This window comes from Oncorhynchus gorbuscha, linkage group LG13 (genome assembly GCF_021184085.1).
Source record: "Oncorhynchus gorbuscha isolate QuinsamMale2020 ecotype Even-year linkage group LG13, OgorEven_v1.0, whole genome shotgun sequence".
Lineage (NCBI taxonomy): Eukaryota > Metazoa > Chordata > Actinopteri > Salmoniformes > Salmonidae > Oncorhynchus > Oncorhynchus gorbuscha.
In genome coordinates this window covers 28,555,024-28,575,644 of record NC_060185.1, presented here as the reverse complement: position 1 = coordinate 28,575,644, position 20,621 = coordinate 28,555,024, and the positions used below count along the sequence as shown (strand labels likewise).

The window sequence follows — 20,621 nt, the reverse complement described above, 5'->3', positions numbered from 1 at the left end:
CAAAGATAAATACGGAGATCCCATGGGATTGGAGTGGGTTTAGTGCAGGTGCAGCAAACATCCATTTGGATGGTGTCATGCCTCCATGTGCTCTGTGTCCAATTACACTAACGTAACATCCAGGGGCCCAGTTGTTTGGATGCAGAGGTAACAGTGTGGTGGGCTGTGGGCACAGCCACTAGCAGAAAGAACAGTTAGGCTGCTGTTGTTCAGCCCAGTCCTCCCAGTGTTGAGGTGTGTGTGTGTGTGTGTGTGTGTGTGTGTGTGTGTGTGTGTGTGTGTGTGTGTGTGTGTGTGTGTGTGTGTGTGTGTGTGTGTGTGTGTGTGTGTGTGTGTGTGTGTGTGTGTGTGTGTGTGTGTGTGTGTGTGTGTGTGTGTGTGTGGACACTGTTATCGTAATACATTGTGCCGTAATACACTGTGCCGTAACACACTGTTCTGCAATACACTTTTCTGTTTGCCCTGTGGGTGTGCAGCTGCTCTAGGCAAGCTCAGCTGCCACCGCACCCCAGGGGGAGGGTGGTCCAGGTGCCATTTTTACCCCTCATCTGCTCAAATAGCTTTTTGGGACACAATGCCCGCTTACAAACACACAACAACCCACACACCCGTGCCAGGTCTCTCCTGCGGGCCAATGAAGGTAGGAACTACATGTTGAATCCTGGAAGACACCAGGCCATCATTAACATGAACCTAGGCCATGCTGTGAGCAGCAGTGTTAGCAGCAGGGTAGTTGTGTAGCACTATGGCTGGCTAATTGGGCGGACAAAGAGGCAGGCAGAAAGAACTGCAGAGAGGCAGAATGGTAGATGTGGAGGTGGTGGCAGTGTACCCTGCGACTCTGCTTTGTGGTGGGAGGTTTTCCATGGGCCTACTACCTCGACAACATTATGCTTGTACTCCTTAATACCAAACTTCATTTTTTTCAGCTGTGAGTGAGATCTAAGGGCATCTTAGCCAATTGCTGTTTTTTATTACTAATTGGGCCAGGGAGTTATTTCAAGTCAATCAGCCTGTGAAGACTGACCCTCCCTGAATGAAAGAAGCCTCTGAGTGTATCTCACTTATGAGACATTGTGGCATAATGTCATTATGTATTTAAGATGAGCTACTTGGCCAGTCTGTTTGGATAGCTTTGTCCTTGGAGAACAGGAGGGAAGAGTGTGACGGCCGCCAAAATGCCCGATGAGAAGGACTCTGGGATGGGATCTTGGGTCGCCAACTTGCCGCCCTCTGACCCCCATGGAGACAGACAGCCACTTATTTAAGAAGTCTGTTTGTCACTTTGATGTATAAATGCATGAGTGAGTGTGAGCTTGTTTGAGGCTTCACGTGACAGACCCATCAATATGCAGGGCCATTAATTCCTCAGATTCATCAGGCGAGTGATATAGAGATGGTGGGAGGGGTGCTGGGAACAGTAGTGGTGGTGATGATGGCAGTAGAGCAACAACAACAGGTCGGCTAAAAAAGAGGAAGATAGTGTAGTCTGATGATTGCTTTTGATCGGAAGTTTAAAGAGTGGAGCAGATGGCATTTTTGAACAATCAGCCAACTTCTCTAGATTTCCCAGAGATGGTGCCAACGTAAATGTCTTTCTTCCCTTTCTTAAAGCTCAATTTCCACTCTCTTTGGGTCATTGTAGACAGCTGTTCCTCCATGAGGATAAGCCTCCAGGAGCCAAGGCTGTTTCTGAAGGATGGGGAGTCTGTTTATTTGCTACTAGAGCGGTGGCATATCCCTAGCCATATGGAGATGGATGCTGTCTGCTGGTTGGCCCAGTGTATTACTGGAGGCGGGCACACAGGGGCAGACAACTGCAGGTTCACAGCTTGACTAGCCCCCAAAGCCAACACCATGCATTTATTTACCCACTCACACAATGCAGGCATATGTCTTTGCCATTCAGACTGTAGGCCCTTTGTTTGGGCTTTTTACATTTTCAAGTATACCTGCAAGGTTCAACAGTAGATCTGACGCATGGTAGACTTTCAAAAGTTTGAAGAGAAAACAGTGGAGGCTGGTGGGCATAGCTTAGTTGAGTGGTGGTACAGATGCTACTGATCTCCATTAAAACCGTGACATGAACATGACAATACAATTAATCCAGATTAAGCCACTGCTCCTGAATATATTCCTTATTATAACATCATCACACCTCTGGCATACTCAAACTAGCAACCAAAACTCGTTTCAAATCCATGTTTTTTTTCAGATGAATTTGTCATTATCTGCTTGATTGGGCAACAAGGGCATTAAGCGAAGCTTAGTAACAAACAAAAATCCTCCCCCACCACACATCTGCATGTTTTCTATTAATTAGTCTCAACAAATGGCATTATTATCCTGCTGCTCGCCTTATTTGCAATGCAAACACGTTAGCCTTAACCCCCACCTTTCCCATCAGCCCTTGTGTGTGGGATGCCGTGTTCGCTTGTTGGACGCAGCTCAACAGACAGATAGACACACCCAGCCAGGCTGAAGATGTTATCACAAGGCTTGCTACATGGTGTTATCAGTTCAGATTTGGAGTAGGTGATTTTCAGGCTTTAATACTGGAAAGGCTATAGAGCACAATATAAAGGTTGCCCAAAGTCATGGTGTTGTTGAGAGAGAATCATGAGCTAACCCTGCTATTAAATAATTAGTGAGCTCATGTACTCACTCACACAACTAAAGTCAGCACTCTGTCCATGGTCCTGAACTCAGCCTGTCTCCTGCTTTAAATCCCATTTGGCAAAAGATGCTAATGTGCTTAACCCCCAGGTCAGATAACTCCATATGAACTTATGTTGAGCTGAAAATGCTGAGGCCAATGTAATTCACAAGCACATTAAAGTGATGATAAAGGGAAATAGTCCACACAAATATATTGGATTTGACACAGGCTTATGCTGTGCTGTAAAGTTTTGAGGTAATGTTTAGATTACTCCAAATTAGACTGAGAGAGTTAAGGCTTTTTAACTGGGAAAAAAATAAAATAATGATCCATATTGGCGTTAAATCTACAAACATTTTAATTACTCTTGTTGCAACTGACATTATCACATTGAACCAGAACGTCAGTTAGTCAACTTGGACTGAGAGGATTGGAGAAAATCATTAAAATTCATACGTGGAGACACACGTACACACACAGCTTTCCTCTCTTTCTCAATAGCATTTAAACATAGAGAAATACAGTATTAGATTAGGTTTTGTCAGTACCGTGTCTTCTGCATCACAGTAGCATATCTCCCTCTCTCTCTTTCTTTTGCTCTCTGTTTCTTTCCCTCTCTGAAATGCACACACAGACACATGCCATCTCATGACTGTCAAATATAACTCTGTATCTGTGACAGAAGATCACTATCAACCCTCTCCATAACCATCCTCTCTTCTCCTCTCCCACTGTAAGTGGCCTCCATTGAAATAGATAAATTAATAAAAAGCACAACCTAAATACTCAGCATTCCAAAGATCTCACCATGCTGGAGGAGCAGACTAACTAAAATAGGACATGGTGTGCGGATGTGTAGCGCTGTTTCACCGACACCTCAAAGACTCTCTGTAGCCTCTATTCACCTGGAAATGGCATCGGTCCTGCCTGCCTTAGTTGGAGGGGCCTGGGAACAGTTGTTCACCAGTCATAACACATGAGATACAACATACAAAGGAAACAAGTATTGATTTTGTCGTAGTACTTGACATGGGCTACACACATGGCTGTAATGTAAGTTATTTCAGACTTTTTATCTTGAGTTTGTCTTGGTAACACAGCAACTGTACTATTAAGTTGCCCATTCAGGCCTGAATGGTGTGTGGGGCCCAACGGAATATTTGTTTTGAGGAGGGTTTAAAGCAACCCAAAAGAGTAGAGGGAACAGGGTCATGCTGTGTAATCTCTTAGCTTAGCCTTGATCAGGTTGTACTGGGTGGGTGACCCCAAAAAATGTTGAATTTGCATCCTCGGCTTGGCTTAGTCCTACATTTCTGTGTGTCTATTTCAGTGTGAAAGGGCCAAAGTGGTTTTTATTTTGGTCCTTACCCCAAAACTTTACTGCACAGCATTCCTACAGGTACCTCCCTGTTCTGTGAGCAGACAGCTGTCTCTCATCAATATTTACCTCCCCCTGTCACACACACTGCCCCTGTGGAGAGGAGAACAGGGCCTCTGTGGTGACTACTCTGCCAAGGAGAGGTTAGTGGGGAAAGAGGGCGCATGTCTACCTCTCTCTACTAGCCAATTGCTCCATAATTTATTAATTTAACACCTGTTTTCTCTTGTTACAATGGGAAACCAAATGGATACCAATTTTTGCCCATTTCCTCTACTAGACAATTCTTCCTCTGTATTCACACTCAACTGGTCTTTAGGCTGTCTATAAATGCTCATTGGAATCTGATCCCATTAGCTCTATCCACCTCCTAATATGTATCTCATTGCATATAGGCTACGTACTCCTCGTTCTCATTTTCCTCTGAATGATATTGGTTTCAACAGTGTATTTTGAGCGTTTCATATCCAGTCGCGAGGCATGAACCCCATAATCAAATGAGTCAGCATGGGGAGTGATCAAATTGCTACCCAGCACCGATGACTCAAAGTTAAATTACAGTGCCTTTTATTTCTCGATCTCAGCATGATACCAGGGACGGAGGCGGGGAGCACCAGCCTCGCTACCTGTCCACAGTCCAAGTGTAGAGGTGGAGGTGGAGAGTGGCAGAAAGTGAGTGGGAGGCCTGGGGTTAGACAAGAGGTGAGTGGGACGCAACATGATGCTAGTCAATTTGGTCCTGCTCACACTCATTTGTTCATCACCCAGTGAAAAACTGTAGTTGAAGCCCCAGTTTTGCAAGTTGCAAAAATCATTTTCCAGGATTGTTTGCAAGCAGCTACTCCTTCCCCTTGTTAAGCCTTTTGTCACACCCACAGGAAGCCGGATCTGGAGATTGGAGGGAACATGCCCGCCACAGCCATCATACCGTAGCTCCTCATTACTCTCCGTGTCACACAATCACAACACACTGCACTTCCTCTCACTTTGCATGACAAAAACATTAGAACAAACTGCGAGGCCTGCAAACACCAACAACTGTTAATCATTTTTACACCGGCGCCTCCAATCGCCTGCATGCTGGCATTGAGCTGTAATGTGCCTCTCGTGGTGTACATAATGAAAAGAATGGAGCCGTCACTTGTAATGGATCTCTAAATAGCATTTTATGCTTTATTAGGCGTACTTAATGGTGTTGAAGGGGGCTGATGCGAAATCCCTTTGTTCAGAATCACACTCTTACTGTGAATAGTTCTTGATCGAAAAAGATTTTCAGAAAATTGAGGCTCATTGTGTTTTACACACTGGGCTTACTTTTCCTATTTTAGAGGGGATTGTGCATGCTCTCGTCAAGAAGATTGATGGCATAGGAGAGGAAATAAAAGAGCCAGGGATATGTGCACAATACCGCGAAGAGATTGTTGGAGCAAAGAAAAAATCCCATTCACTTAAGACAGACGGGTCTAGTGATATTTCATCACTGGAAACAAAAAGGTGATCTCGTACCAAACCACACAAGAAATGCAAAACCACTCAAAACCAATTATGAATATTCATCAGAGCTTAAAATGAATCGAGATGTTTATAATGGGTTTTTAACTGAAACTGTCAAAATGGCCTCTTTGTGCTAATACCTCCACTTTCAAGTAGAAATGGTAAACATAGAAAAACACAAAGAAACGTCTTATTCATCGAGTCAGGGGCTGATACTGTGGTGGGAAATACCCTGGGGCACAATAAAGTTTGTTCGGGGACCAGGTTATAGGCCTTTAGAGAAGGGGAATCTCACGTTGGATGTCAATGTTGACGCTGGTCTCTTTGCCGTTGGGCACAGCCTTGTTGGACGCTCGACAGATGATCTGCTGGCCTGTCTCGATGTTGGAGGCAGACAGGTAGAGTGTGCTAACCGTACTCTCCCTCCTTCCATCACGAAGCAGTGTCTGAGAGGAGAAAAAAAAGGAAGAGTTTAGAGTTCAACGATGATATGGTAGTAGAGATAGTGGGACAGTCTGAATAACACCATCAATCGAAACTCAAGGCCTGGAACCCAAATGCAGCAATTCACCTGGATGCCCTGGGGACAACACAGACAAATAAACCCCTGGCATGCTCAAGCCTGTAGTCTTTCTCCAAGGCTGATTGATCTGAAAAAAGGAATGTGTTTCTGAGCCTATTTTGTGTGTCTGGAGCTGTGCTCTGGCGCATAGCTTGTCATACTCCACAAAGGAAATCAATCTTCTTTTCAGTGCTCATCCTCCGAGCTGTAGCCCTTCTTGCATTGTGAGAGCCACCTGGAGGCCACCCCGGTACAATTCTGCGTTGCCTGGTGCTCAGGGAGGACTGTGGGAGCCCTGCTAACCACCATGCAACAGTGCAAGCTGACCCACCAGAACAAATTGGCCATGCCAGGAGCACTGTGTGGCAAACCACAAAGTCAAGACTGACACTGCTTCAAATAATACTCTATTGTTGCTCTATACAAATATAGTGTTCATTAACACAACTTATGGGTTTGCTTTACAAATAAACTACTGGGATTCATAGTAGAAGGTCTTGTAATATTATACTTATTCACTCAATGAAACAAGTAAAAATATGATGGCCATTAATAATAAGGATCAGCCCCTTTTTTCAATTTTCACCTAAGATTTCATACCCAAATCTAACTGCCTGTAGCCCAGGACCTGAAGCAAGGAGATGCATATTCTTGATTCCATTTTAAAGGAAACACTTTGTAGTTTGTGTAAATGTTAAAGTAATGTAGGAGAATATAGCACATTAGATATGTTAAAAGATAATACAAAGAAAAGACATGCATTTAAAAAAAAAATTGTACCATCATTTTTGAATTTTTGAAATTATTCTATCCCAGGCGCAGTTTAGACTTTGGTCACTAGATGGAAGCAGTGCAAGTGCAAAGTTTTAGACTGATCCAATGAACTATTGCATATCTATTCAAAATGTTTTATCAAGACTGCTCAAAAGTGCCTAATTGGTTTATTTATACATTTTCAAGTTCAGAATTGTCCTCAAACAATAGCATGGTATTATGTCACTGTAATAGCTATTATAAATTGGACAGTGCAATTAGATTAACAAGAATTTAAGCTTTCTGCCCATATCAGATATGTCTAATATCCTGGGAAATGTTCTTGTTACTTACAACGTCATGCTAATCACATTAGCACACATTTGCTTAACTGTCCCGAGGATGGGACATCAATCTGTAGAGAACCTCAAGAGGTTTTGAGTTGACTTTTCACTTATAGAGGTCCAGCTATGGAGGGCATGTTATACAATGGCAAGTTGGGACATTTTGCTCTTCATTATTTAAACTCTTTGGTGCTTTATGTGTGTGTGTGTGTCCCACTATAGGCGCAAAACTCTGCGATTTCTCTACAGTTTATTCAGGATTCAATGACTCACTTCACAAACAAATGGGTTGTGATGAAATCCTTTCTTTGCTAGCAGTATGATGAGGAGCTCTGATGAGAAAATACCGTAGACAAGAAAGCTCATCAAACTTCCTTTGAGGACCTTTATGCACTTTTCAAACCAAGGTCATGACTTGCGTGGGAGGAAATTTGAAACATCACAGCTGCCCTCTGAAACCAGCTCTCGACAAGTCCTTGTTTTATAATAATATCTGTAAGTTCGCAAATGGTGACAATAAATATTTTAGCTGCAATGGTCGTTACATATTAAGTCATGTCACAATGAAAGCTATTGGATAATGGCAGTAATTACCACCTCATTTCTCTACTTTCATGAAAGTTTGAGAATTGTAATGAAACCCAGCTAGATATGTCACACACAGACTGCATATTAAAGTGTCAAGGAACCTGGCATTATATTAGCTGTGTGCCAAGAGGTTTGGAGGTTTGGGTTCAATGCATGCCTTTTCATCATCTTACTTTTCTGCCTTCTCCAGTCAACGACTGTCTTCCTAAGATATACAGGTAACTGCCAAAATCTTTTTAAGAAGACGTTGGGCCACCATGAGCCAGAACAGCTTCAGTGCACCTTGGCATAGATTCTACAATTGTCTGGAACTCTATTGGAGGGATGCGACACAATTCTTCCACGAGAAATTCCATAATTCAATGTTTTGTTGATGGTGGTGGAAAACACTGTCTCAGGAGCTGCTCCAGAATCTCCCATAAGTGTTTAATTGGGTTGAGATCTGGTGACTGAGATGACCATGGCATATGGTTTACATCATTTTCATGCTCATAAAACAATTCAGTCACCACTCGTGCCCTGTGGATGGGGACATTGTCAACTTATGTGAGAATAGCCATGGTAGCCAAAATGATGGCCTGCCCAACATGTTTATACACTACCCTAAGCATGATGGGATGTGTATTGCTTAATTAACTCAGGATCCACACCTGTGTGGAAGCCCCTGCTTTCAATATACTTTGTATCCCTCATTTACTCAAGTGTTTCCTGTACCTAGCTAAGCAAAAATACTATTGTCTTGGAGTGAAATAATATGTATGTAAGGAATACGCAAAATAGCATAAAGATACATGATCATATATTCTTATTCTGCATTTGCATGAAAACAAAATGACCTGGTGAAGAGTCTCAGATCTCACCAGGTTACAGAAGCCCTGGCACTCACCTCTAAAGCAGTACGTATTAGCTGTCAGCAGTGGGATGTGTCAATGTAATATCCTTTCTGACACCATCAGGATTGTTTCTCTCATAGCTCTGGACCTGTCTAAAGTCATTCATCTTGTACAGCATAGAACTCAACACCCAGCGACTAGCTCTTTTAAAATAGCCCGAATTACAAATTGATGATTTCCCATATCACTGCCTGGAGCATGTGAGGAGAATACCTTTCCCAAGTTAAGAAAGGAATTGAAAAATGGTGAGGGAGAGTGTGAAGGTTGCTCTTCAAGATATGGGATAAGGGGGCATAGACAGTAGAAGGTCATATTGAACGAATATGAGTGAACCTATAGTATAGTGATAATGCTGGTTACGTTTCTACTGATAAATATGGAGCTTTTTCTATTTTCAGGAATATCTGTAAATTGTTTTTACCTAACCTTTACACTAATTCTGTTTATTACAATTAACAGGCTAATACAAAATAAAACATGGACAGTTTTCACCTTTCAGACATGCCTGAAATACTTCCATTATTTAGGTAAAACTACCAGTGAAAGGGAATATGAAGGGAGGCTCAGAGGGATGTCTAGTCCCTGTTTACGCTGATAATTTGACTGACATTAATATTCTGCAGTTAATCTAATGTGCCTTTGATATGTCCAAACATGAAATGTGGTTCCAAGTTAAATTAAATCAGCATTTGTTAAATTGCAGACCAAACCAGAGGCACATTTCAAAGCTCATTACTGGATATTAATTTCACAAAGAAAAAATAGAAATTGCATAAACTTTGTACAACCTATTTCTACAAAAGAGAAAATAATATATTTTCACAATTTTCTCCGGTCATGAGGTTAAAGAGGTCTTACTTGTCACGCCTTGGTCTTAATATTTTGTGTTTTCTTTATTTAATTCGTCAGGCCAGGGTGTGACATGGGTTTATTTTGTGGTGTGTTTTTGTATTGGGATTTTAGTAGGTATTGGGATTGCGGCTGAGTAGGGTTGTCTGGGAAAGTCTATGGTTGCCTGAGGCGGTTCTTAATCAGAGGCAGGTGATTATCGTTGTCTCTGATTGGGAACCATATTTAGGCAGCCATATTCTTTGAGTGTTTCGTGGGTGATTGTTCCTGTCTCTGTGTTGGTTGTCACCAGATAGGCTGTATAGGTTTTCACATTCTGTTTGTTGGTTTTGTATTGTTCGTGTTTTTTTCTTCAATAAACATGTATGGAAATTACCATGCTGCATTTTAGTCCGACTCTCCTTCGACGGAAGAAAACCGTAACACCTACTACCAGAAAGTCAGATAATTTCTGACGTTCTGTTTAACAACATGTATTAAATGAAGTGCACCCAAGGCCTACTTCTAATTTTTCTTGCACAAAGCCAGTGAGGTTAATTAGCTTGACAAGAGAGAAAAACAATGGAAGAGAGAGAGACTGACACTTGTTGAATCATTTGAAAAAAGGTTAAATGTAGCGAGTAATATGGAAATACTGGGAAAGTAAGGGGTACTATAGATTATTATGCAGGGAAAGTAAGGGGTACTATAGATTATTATGCAGGGGAAGTAAGGGGTACTATAGATTATTATGCATGGAAAGTAAGGGGTACTATAGATTATTATGCAGGGAAAGTAAGGGGTACTATAGATTATTATGCAGGGAAAGTAAGGGGTACTCTAGATTATTATGCAGGGAAAGTAAGGGGTACTATATATTATTATGCAGGGAAAGTAAGGGGTACTATAGATTATTATGCAGGGAAAGTAAGGGGTACTATAGATTATTATGTAGGTAAAGTAAGGGGTACCATGTATTATTATGCAGGGAAAGTAAGGGGTACTATAGATTATTATGCAGGGACAGTAAGGGGTACTATAGATTATTATGCAGGGGAAGTAAGGGGTACTATAGATTATTATGCAGGGACAGTAAGGGGTACTATAGATTATTATGCAGGGGAAGTAAGGGGTACTATAGATTATTATGCAGGGACAGTAAGGGGTACTATAGATTATTATGCATGTAAAGTAAGGGGTACCATGTATTATTATGCAGGGAAAGTAAGGGGTACTATAGATTATTATGTAGGTAAAGTAAGGGGTACCATGTATTATTATGCAGGGAAAGTAAGAGGTACTATAGATTATTATGCAGGGACAGTAAGGGGTACTATAGATTATTATGTAGGTAAAGTAAGGGGTACCATGTATTATTATGCAGGGAAAGTAAGAGGTACTATAGATTATTATGCAGGGACAGTAAGGGGTACTATAGATTATTATGTAGGTAAAGTAAGGGGTACCATGTATTATTATGCAGGGAAAGTAAGAGGTACTATAGATTATTATGCAGGGACAGTAAGGGGTACTATAGATTATTATGTAGGTAAAGTAAGGGGTACCATGTATTATTATGCAGGGAAAGTAAGAGGTACTATAGATTATTATGCAGGGACAGTAAGGGGTACTATAGATTATTATACAGGGAAAGTAAGGGGTACCATGTATTATTATGCAGGGAAAGTAAGGGGTACTATAGATTATTATGCAGGGACAGTAAGGGGTACTATAGATTATTATGCAGGGAAAGTAAGGGGTACCATGTATTATTATGCAGGGAAAGTAAGGGGTACTATAGATTATTATGCAAGGAAAGTAAGGGATACTATAGATTATTATACAGGGGAAGTAAGGGGTACTATAGATTATTATGCAGGGACAGTAAGGGGTACTATAGATTATTATGCATGTAAAGTAAGGGGTACCATGTATTATTATGCAGGGAAAGTAAGAGGTACTATAGATTATTATGCAGGGACAGTAAGGGGTACTATAGATTATTATGTAGGTAAAGTAAGGGGTACCATGTATTATTATGCAGGGAAAGTAAGGGGTACTATAGATTATTATGCAGGGACAGTAAGGGGTACTATAGATTATTATGCAGGGAATGTAAGGGGTACTCTAGATTATTATGCAGGGAAAGTAAGGGGTACTCTAGATTATTATGCAGGGAAAGTAAGGGGTACTATAGATTATTATGCAGGTAAAGTAAGGGGTACTATAGATCATTATGCAGTGAAAGTAAGGGGTACTATAGATTATTATGCAGGGAAAGTAAGGGGTACTATAGATTAGTATGCAGGGAAAGTACTGGGAACTGTAGAATATTATGCAGGGTATGTAAGGGGTACTATAGATTATTATGCAGGGAAAGTAGGGGGTACTATAGATTACTATGCAGGGAAAGTAAGGGGTACTATAGATTATTATGCAGGGAAAGTACTGGGAACTATAGATTATTATGCAGGGTAAGTAAGGGGTACTATAGATTATTATGCAGGTAAAGTAAGGGGTACTATAGATCATTATGCAGTGAAAGTAAGGGGTACTATAGATTATTATGCAGGGAAAGTAAGGGGTACTATAGATTAGTATGCAGGGAAAGTACTGGGAACTGTAGAATATTATGCAGGGTATGTAAGGGGTACTATAGATTATTATGCAGGGAAAGTAGGGGGTACTATAGATTACTATGCAGGGAAAGTAAGGGGTACTATAGATTATTATGCAGGGAAAGTACTGGGAACTATAGATTATTATGCAGGGTAAGTAAGGGGTACTATAGATTATTATGCAGGGAAAGTAAGGGGTACTATATATTATTATGCAGGGAAAGGAAGGGGTACTATAGATTATTATGCAGGGAAAGTACTGGGAACTATAGATTATTATGCAGGGAAAGTAAGGGGTACTATAGATTATTATGCAGGGAAAGTAAGGGGTACTCTAGATTATTATACAGGGAAAGTAAGGTGTACCATAGATTATTATGCAGGGAAAGTAAGGGGTACTATAGATTATTATGTAGGTAAAGTAAGGAGTACCATGTATTATTATGCAGGGAAAGTAAGGGGTACTATAGATTATTATGCAGGGAAAGTAAGGGGTAATATAGATTATTATACAGGGAAAGTACTGGGAACTATAGATTATTATGCAGGGAAAGTAAGGGGTACTATATATTATTATGCAGGGAAAGGAAGGGGTACTATATATTACTATGCAGGGAAAGTAAGGGGTACTGTAGATTATTATGCAGGGAAAGTACTGGGAAATATAGATTAATATGCGGGGAAAGTAAGGGGTACAATAGATTATTATGCAGGGAAAGTAAGGGGTACTTGTCACGCCTTGGTCTTAGTATTTTATGTTTTCTTTATTTATTTGGTCAGGCCAGGGTGTGACATGGGTTTATTTTGTGGTGTGTTTTTGTATTGGGGTTTTAGTAGGTATTGGGATTGTGGTTGAGTAGGGTTGTCTAGGAAAGTCTATGGTTGCCTTGAGGCGGTTCTTAATCAGAGGCAGGTGATTTCGTTGTCTCTGATTGGGAACCATATTTAGGCAGCCATATTCTTTGAGTGTTTCGTGGGTGATTGTTCCTCTTTGTGTTTGTACTGTCAGGATTTGGCCAGGGTTGTTCCGGTTTTTGGTCACTAGATGCCCCCATTGTGCCTTTTGACTTTTTGTTTTCCCTTGATCCCCATTATTATTTGCACCTATGCCTCGTTTCCCCTGATTGTATTTAAACCCTTTGTTTTCCTCTGTTCCTTGCTCTGTGTTTGTATGTTAGCACCCAGCCCTAGTACTCTGAGAACTCTTGTTGATCCCGGTGGACTCTCTTGTGGAATTCTGTTTTTTTGTTCTTGTTTGTTTGTTTTTTGAGTATCTTTTGAGGCTTTTTGTGCTTTACCTTCCACCTTGTGGATTTACCTTTTTTATCTTGGAGGATTACCTTTGTTCTTGTAGGATTCCTTTTGAGGTTATGGAGTTACATGTTTTCCTGAAGAACTTCACTTTTTACTTCATTAAATACACCGTCTCAAGTACTGCTGTGTCTGCCTCATCTTCTGGGTTCTGCCGACTATTTGTGGCTCAGTTGGTTAAGTGACTGTTTCTCACTCCGGAGACCCGGGTTCGTAACCGGGTCCTGACAGAAACACAGAGCCAAAAATGAACCCAGAGGCAGCCAGTTCCCAGGACCTTGTTGCCATGCTGTCCCACCACCAGGAGACTGTCCAACACCACGAAGCCTCCCTGGTTCAGCAAGAGGCCTTAATGGCTAGACATTCTCATCTTCTGTTGGAGATGCTGACTTCCATAAAGCAGATATCTGATCGACTTACCCCGGCAACAGTTCCTGTCCCAGTACCTCAGATTCACGTACCCATGGCAGTTAACCCTCTGGCTGAACCTCGTCTTCCACCTCCCCAACTGTTCTCAGGAGATCAAAGTGCTTGTAAAGGGTTTCTCACCCAATGTTCTCTCTCCTTTGAGCTGCAACCCTCGTCATTCCCCACCGACCGGTATAAGATCGCATATATCATCACCCTGCTGTCGGAAAAAGCCCTGGCCTGGGCTACTGCTGTGTGGGATGCCCATAGTTCCTGCTGTGCCAGCTACTCTGCCTTTGCTGAGGAATTCAAACGAGTGTTTCAAGGCCCAAGCAGTGGTCCTGACTCAGCCAAACAGCTCCTGACTCTCCACCAAGGTCGGCGCAGCGTGACAGACTATGCCATCCAGTTCCGCACGGTGGCAGCAGCGAGTGGCTGGAACAACGAGGCGCTCACAGTGTGCTTTCTGAAAGGCCTTTCCGACACTATCCAAGATGAACTGGCCACTCGGGAACCACCGGACAATCTCGAGTCCCTGATCAAGTTGGCCTCACGCATTGACCAGCGTTTGAGAGAGAGAGAACTCAACCGTAGACCTCTAGCCCTTATCAGTCTCAGCTCCGAGTCCCCACCTTTATCCTCGCTGGCTCCACCGGAACCCATGCAGATTGGACGCATCTCCCAGGCTGAGAGAGACTGCCGGATGAGGGAGCGACGCTGTCTATATTGCGGCAAACCGGGCCATTTCCGTTCCACGTGTCCCGGGCTCCAGGGAAACGCTCTGTCCCGTACAGACCGGGGGGAACTGTAACGGGAAACATAACCTCCTCCCATCCGTCCAACTCCCGTCTGCTCATTCCAGTCACCCTTTCCTGGGACAACCACAAGCTTCACCTTCAAGCCTTGGTAGACTCTGGAGCCGCAGGTAACTTCATGGATGGTGTCTGGGCGAAGGAGAATGGCGTTCCCTCTGAACCTCTAAGTGACCCAATGAGGGTTACTACATTGTATGGAAGCCCTTTGAGATCTGGACTTGTCACTCATGTCACTACCTCCTTGCGACTTTCAGTTTCACAACACCAGGAATTGATGAACTTTCATTTGATCTCCTGTTCCGAGTTCCCTCTCGTCCTTGGATACCCCTGGCTTCGCAGCCATAACCCTCACACCGACTGGTCTGTGGGCACTATCAAGCAGTGGGGTCCTACGTGCCAAGCTACTTGTATTTTCCCGAATTCCCCGAGTTCTACTCCCGAGTCTTTAGAATCCATCGACCTGACCCGAGTTCCCGAGTGTTACCATGACCTCAAACTGGTATTTAGCAAACAGAGGGCCACCATGCTACCACCCCATAGACCTTATGATTGCCCCATCGAACTGTTTCCGGGCACTTGCCCTCCCAGGGGTCGGATCTTTTCCCTATCTCCACCCGAACGAGCTGCTATGGATACCTACATCAAGGACGCTCTGGAAGCAGGCCTCATGTGTCCATCCACCTCCCCAGCGGGAGCAGGGTTTTTCTTTGTGGCCAAGAAAGAAGGTGGATTACGTCCTTGCATCGACTACCGGGGACTCAATGCCATAACCGTCCGAAACCGTTACCCGCTACCCCTTATGGCCACAGCCTTCGAGCTGCTCCAGGAAGCAGTTGTTTTCACTAAGCTTGACCTGCGGAACGCATACCATCTTGTGCGGATCAGACCTGGTGACGAGTGGAAGACCGCTTTCAACACGCCTACTGGTCACTATGAATACTTGGTGATGCCCTTCGGCCTGACCAACGCCCCAGCGGTGTTCCAAGCGCTCATAAACGATGTGCTTAGGGATATGCTTAACATATTTGTGTTCGTTTACTTGGATGACATCCTCATCTTTTCGAGCTCTCTTCAAGAACACACTAAGCATGTCAGACAAGTACTCAAACGCCTCCTAGACAGCCATCTGTACGTTAAGCCGGAAAAATGTGAATTCCATTCATCCCGAGTACAATTCCTGGAATTTGTAGTGGAACCCGGTCGAGTCCAAATGGACCCCAGGAAGGTAGGGGCGGTAGCGGATTGGCCCACCCCCAAATCCGTTAAGGAAGTTCAGCGTTTCCTGGGCTTCACTAACGTTTACCGCAAGTTCATCAAGAACTTCAGCTTGGTGGCAGCCCATCTCTCAACTTTATCCAAGGGCGGCAATGCAAGGTTTTTGCGGGGAATAGAAGCTGAGATGCCTTCCAAGGACTCAAGCAGCGCGTCCTCTCTGCTCCCATCCTGATACTACGGATGAACCATTTGTGGTGGAGGTAGACGCCTCAGAGGTTGGTGTTGGAGCTGTCCTGTCTCAGAGGGGTGAAGACAAGAAGCTTCATCCGTGCGCTTTCTTCTCACACCGGCTTACCCCGGCTGAGAGGAACTACGATGTGGGGGATTGTGAACTCCTAGCGGTTAAGATGGCATTGAAGGAATGGAGACACTGGCTCGAGGGGGCTTCTCACCCGTTTCAAGTGCTTACGGACCACAAAAATCTGGAGTATATCCAGCAGGCGAAGCGGTTGAACTCTAGACAAGCTAGATGGTCTCTTTTCTTCAATCGATTCCAGTTTATCCTAGTTTATCCTCACCTATCGGCCCGGGTCGAATAACCGGATGCCCTGTCCCGAGTCTACGCTCCTGCCATTCGAGATGACACGGACATGCCTGTCCTTCCTGCTGCTAAGATCGTGGCTCCGATCTCGTGGCAAGTTGAGGATACCGTGAGACGAGCTCAAGCTATTGAACCGGACCCGAAAGGAGGTCCTGCCAATCGGTTGTTTGTCCCCAAGGCAGTGAGGACTCAGGTCCTTCTGTGGGGGCACTCCTCTCGCCTCACCTGTCACCCGGGCGTAGGTCGCACCTTGGAGTTCATCCAGCGTAAGTTCTGGTGGCCTACCATAAGAGAAGATGTTGCCACTTTCGTCAATGCCTGCCCCGTGTGCTGCCAGGGCAAATCTTCTCACCTCCACCCACAAGGACTCCTTCACCCTTTACCTGTTCCCCACAGACCCTGGTCCCATATCTCGTTGGACTTCATTACTGGCCTTCCTCCATCCCATGGCAATACTACTATCCTAGTCATTATCGACAGGTTTTCAAAGGCGGCCAGGTTCGTCCCTCTGACTAAGTTACCTTCTGCCAAGGAAACGGCTGAGTTGGTAATTAATCATGTGTTCCGAGTCTTCGGCATTCCTCAAGATATGGTTTCTGACAGAGGTCCCCAGTTCGCCTCTAGGTTTTGGAAGGCCTTCTGCCAACTCATGGGGGCTTCTGCCAGTCTATCTTCAGGGTACCATCCGGAGTCCAACGGCCAAACTGAGAGGATGAATCAAGAGCTGGAAACCACCCTCCGATGTATGACTCGTAACAATCCGTCCACATGGTCGTCCTTCATTGTTTGGGCTGAATACGCGCACAACACCTTGCGCTCCTCCTCCACTGGTATGTCCCCGCACGAGTGTCAGTTTGGCTATGCCCCTCCATTGTTCCCGGACCAGGAGGCAGAAGTCAGAGTGCCTTCAGCCTTGAAGTTCGTCAGACGCTGTCGGCTTATGTGGATGAAGACCCGTCTTAATCTTATGCGTTCCTCACAGAGGTACCAACAACAAGCCAACAGACGTCGCCGTCCCGGGCCTACCCTGCGCCCCGGCCAGAGAGTCTGGCTCTCCACAAGAGACTTACCACTACGGGTGGAGTCTCGCAAGCTGTCCCAAAAATACATTGGTCCCTTTAAGGTTGCCAGGAGAGTTAACCCAGTTTCTTATCGCCTACACTTACCCAGATCCCTTATGATTAATCCCACGTTTCACATTTCCTTATTAAAACCTGTTGTTTTTTCTCCCCTTGTCCCGGCAGACAGACCTCCCCATCCGCCTCGTGTCATTGGAGGCCAGCCGGCTTATACCGTCCATCGGATACTGGATTCCCGCCGGGTGCAGCGGTCCTGGCAGTATCTGGTGGACTGGGAAGGCTACGGTCCCGAGGAGCGCTCCTGGGTTCCTGCCAAAGACATACTGGACCCTGACCTCATTCGTCAGTTCAGGGCCCTCCACCCTGAGAGAGCTGGTAGGAACGTCAGGAGCCGTTCCTAGGGGGGGGATTCTGTCAGGATTTGGCCAGGGTTGTTCCGGTTTTTGGTCACTAGAAGCCCCCATTGTGCGTTTTGACCTTTTGTTTTCCCTTGATCCCCATTATTATTTGCACCTGTGCCTCGTTTCCCCTGATTGTATTTAAACCCTTTGTTTTCCTCTGTTCTTTGCTCTGTGTTTGTATGTTAGCACCCAGCCCTAGTACTCTGAGAACTCTTGTTGATCCCGGTGGACTCTCTTGTGGAAATCTGTTTTTTTGTACTTGTTTGTTTGTTTTTTGAGTATCTTTTGATGCTTTTTGTGCTTTACCTTCCACCTTGTGGATTTACCTTTTTTGTCTTGGAGGATTACCTTTGTTCTTGTAGGATTCCTTTTGAGGTTGTGGAGTTACATGTTTTCCTGAAGAACTTCACTTTTTACTTCATTAAATACACCGTCTCAAGTACTGCTGTGTCTGCCTCATCTTCTGGGTTCTGCCGACTATTCTTGGCTCAGTTGGTTAAGTGACTGTTTCTCACTCCAGAGACCCGTGTTCGTAACCGGGTCCTGACATGTACCAGATAGGGCTGTTTCGGTTTTCATTATTTCATTTGATTTTTTTGTAGTTTCTGCATGTATAGTTTTTTCTTTATTAATATATATCATGAATCATCATTACGTTGCATTTTGGTATGATCCTTGTTCCACCTCTTCGTCAGAGGAGGAGATAGAAGAGAGCCGTTACAGTACTATAGATTACTATGCAAGGAAAGTAAGGGGTACTATAGATTATTATGCAGGGAAAGTAAGGGGTACTATAGATTATTATGCAGGGAAAGTAAGGGGTACTATAGATTATTATACAGGGAAGGTACTGGGAACTATAGATTATTATGCAGGGAAAGTAAGGGGTATTATAGATTATTATGCAGGGAAAGTAAGGGGTACTATAGATTATTATGCAGGGAAAGTAAGGGGTACTATAGATTATTATACAGGGAAAGTAAGGGGTACTCTAGATTATTATGCAGGGAAAGTAAGGGGTACTATAGATTATTATGCAGGGAAAGTAAGGGGTACTATAGATTATTATGCAGGGAAAGTAAGGGGAACGATATATTATTATGCAGGGAAAGTAAGGGGTACAATAGATTATTATGCAGGGAAAGTACTGGGAACTATAGATTATTATGCAGGGAAAGTAAGGGATACTATAGATTATTATGCAGGGAAAGTACTGGGAACTCTACCTGTCTCTTGAGTATGAAAAATGTGACATGTTTTATACACTCTTTAAAATTAATCAGTTACTTTTTCCCGGGATGATTTCCCACAGCCTCACTTGGTATTGAGCATTACTACTAACCTCCTGCTGTGTTCCACTCGAATTGGACCGATTTACAAGTTTTCTCTCTGAAAAATGTAGTTAATTTAATCTGACTGTCATAAGGTTCCATGACTTTGTCCACACAGGGTATCTGAATACACCATATAAATGTTGATGATTTTCATTACATTTTGGGTGTTTTATTTAACTTTTGTACGCCTGTGATGTTCCCGGTCAAAAATGACTGGTAATTAGAAATGAATGAGTGAGACTACAATTAGTGTATAAAATTGAGTTCAGGCACAAGCCCAGTCATCAGATGGACACAGTTCCTCTCCCAGACCCCCCCACATGCATGTGTGTTCCAGGGCACACGCACACACGCACACACACACACACACACACACACACACACACACACACACACACACACACACACACACACACACACACACACACACACACACACACACACACACACACACACACACACACACACACAAACCTCACTCCCCTTCTTGGCTTCCATGGCAATCCTCATGGGAACTTTTCCCCCACGGGAGCCACACCTGTTGGAATTCTCACAAACAATCGCAACATTGTTTCAATAATATGTAGAACTTTTCTTGCAGCTTTGGCATATAATGCTTTTTTGAGGTCTTGCTCACAATTCATTCTGTGGCAGCACAATGAACAAAAATACAGTATCTGAGGCTCTTGATCATATCTTTGATCATGACACTGGTGAGGAGCGAGTCCTTGTTACACTTTGACACAAAGTTGTCTGTGATAAATAGCACAATATGTTTCATCTGAGTATTTGTTATAGTCAAAATAATCCATACATTATGCTTTTTTTTAAACTCACAAACAAGTTGTATAAGCTACAGGCCATAAATAGCAAATATAAGTTCAAAACTTGTTATGTTCACAATAACTTAAGTTGATAAGAAGATCTAACACAACATTAGGTTATAATACATGTATTATTATGGATTTATAATCAGCTAAAATGGGGCGGTCATTTTGGACCGGGAACACAGGATTTATTAACATGAAACGAACACAACAGGAGGGTTAAAAGAAAATCTCTCTAATTATACAGAAAACTTTGCTGAGATGAAGGTTGGGAGGAAAATAATGAAATCGAGAGACAGATAAAGAAGCGTCTTTGAAAGTTTGTGGGGGAGTAGGGGAGGAATGAGCAGGGAAACTTATCTGTGGAGGAAGAGAGGGACGATAAGCAGAACTTCTTTTCTGGTGTCATGCATTTGAATGCTCTCACAGAATAATGAATTCCCTCAGCCCTGTGGAAGTTACTATGATGACACCACTTACAATTTTTCATCAGTCCATCCATAAGGAGCTGAC

General features: G+C 43.4%; 1 protein-coding gene across 4 annotated transcripts in view; it reads right to left on the bottom strand.

Annotated features, from left to right (window-relative positions):
• The window catches only part of LOC123992660 (kin of IRRE-like protein 3), a 233,571-nt gene that overhangs the window by 49,935 nt on the left and 163,015 nt on the right, over positions 1–20,621 (bottom strand). For all 4 annotated transcript variants that reach the window (XM_046294004.1, XM_046294005.1, XM_046294003.1 and 1 more), the window contains exon 5: positions 5,827–5,977. In XM_046294004.1, the coding sequence (XP_046149960.1) occupies positions 5,827–5,977 (151 nt within the window). The remainder of the gene's footprint in view (positions 1–5,826; positions 5,978–20,621) is intronic.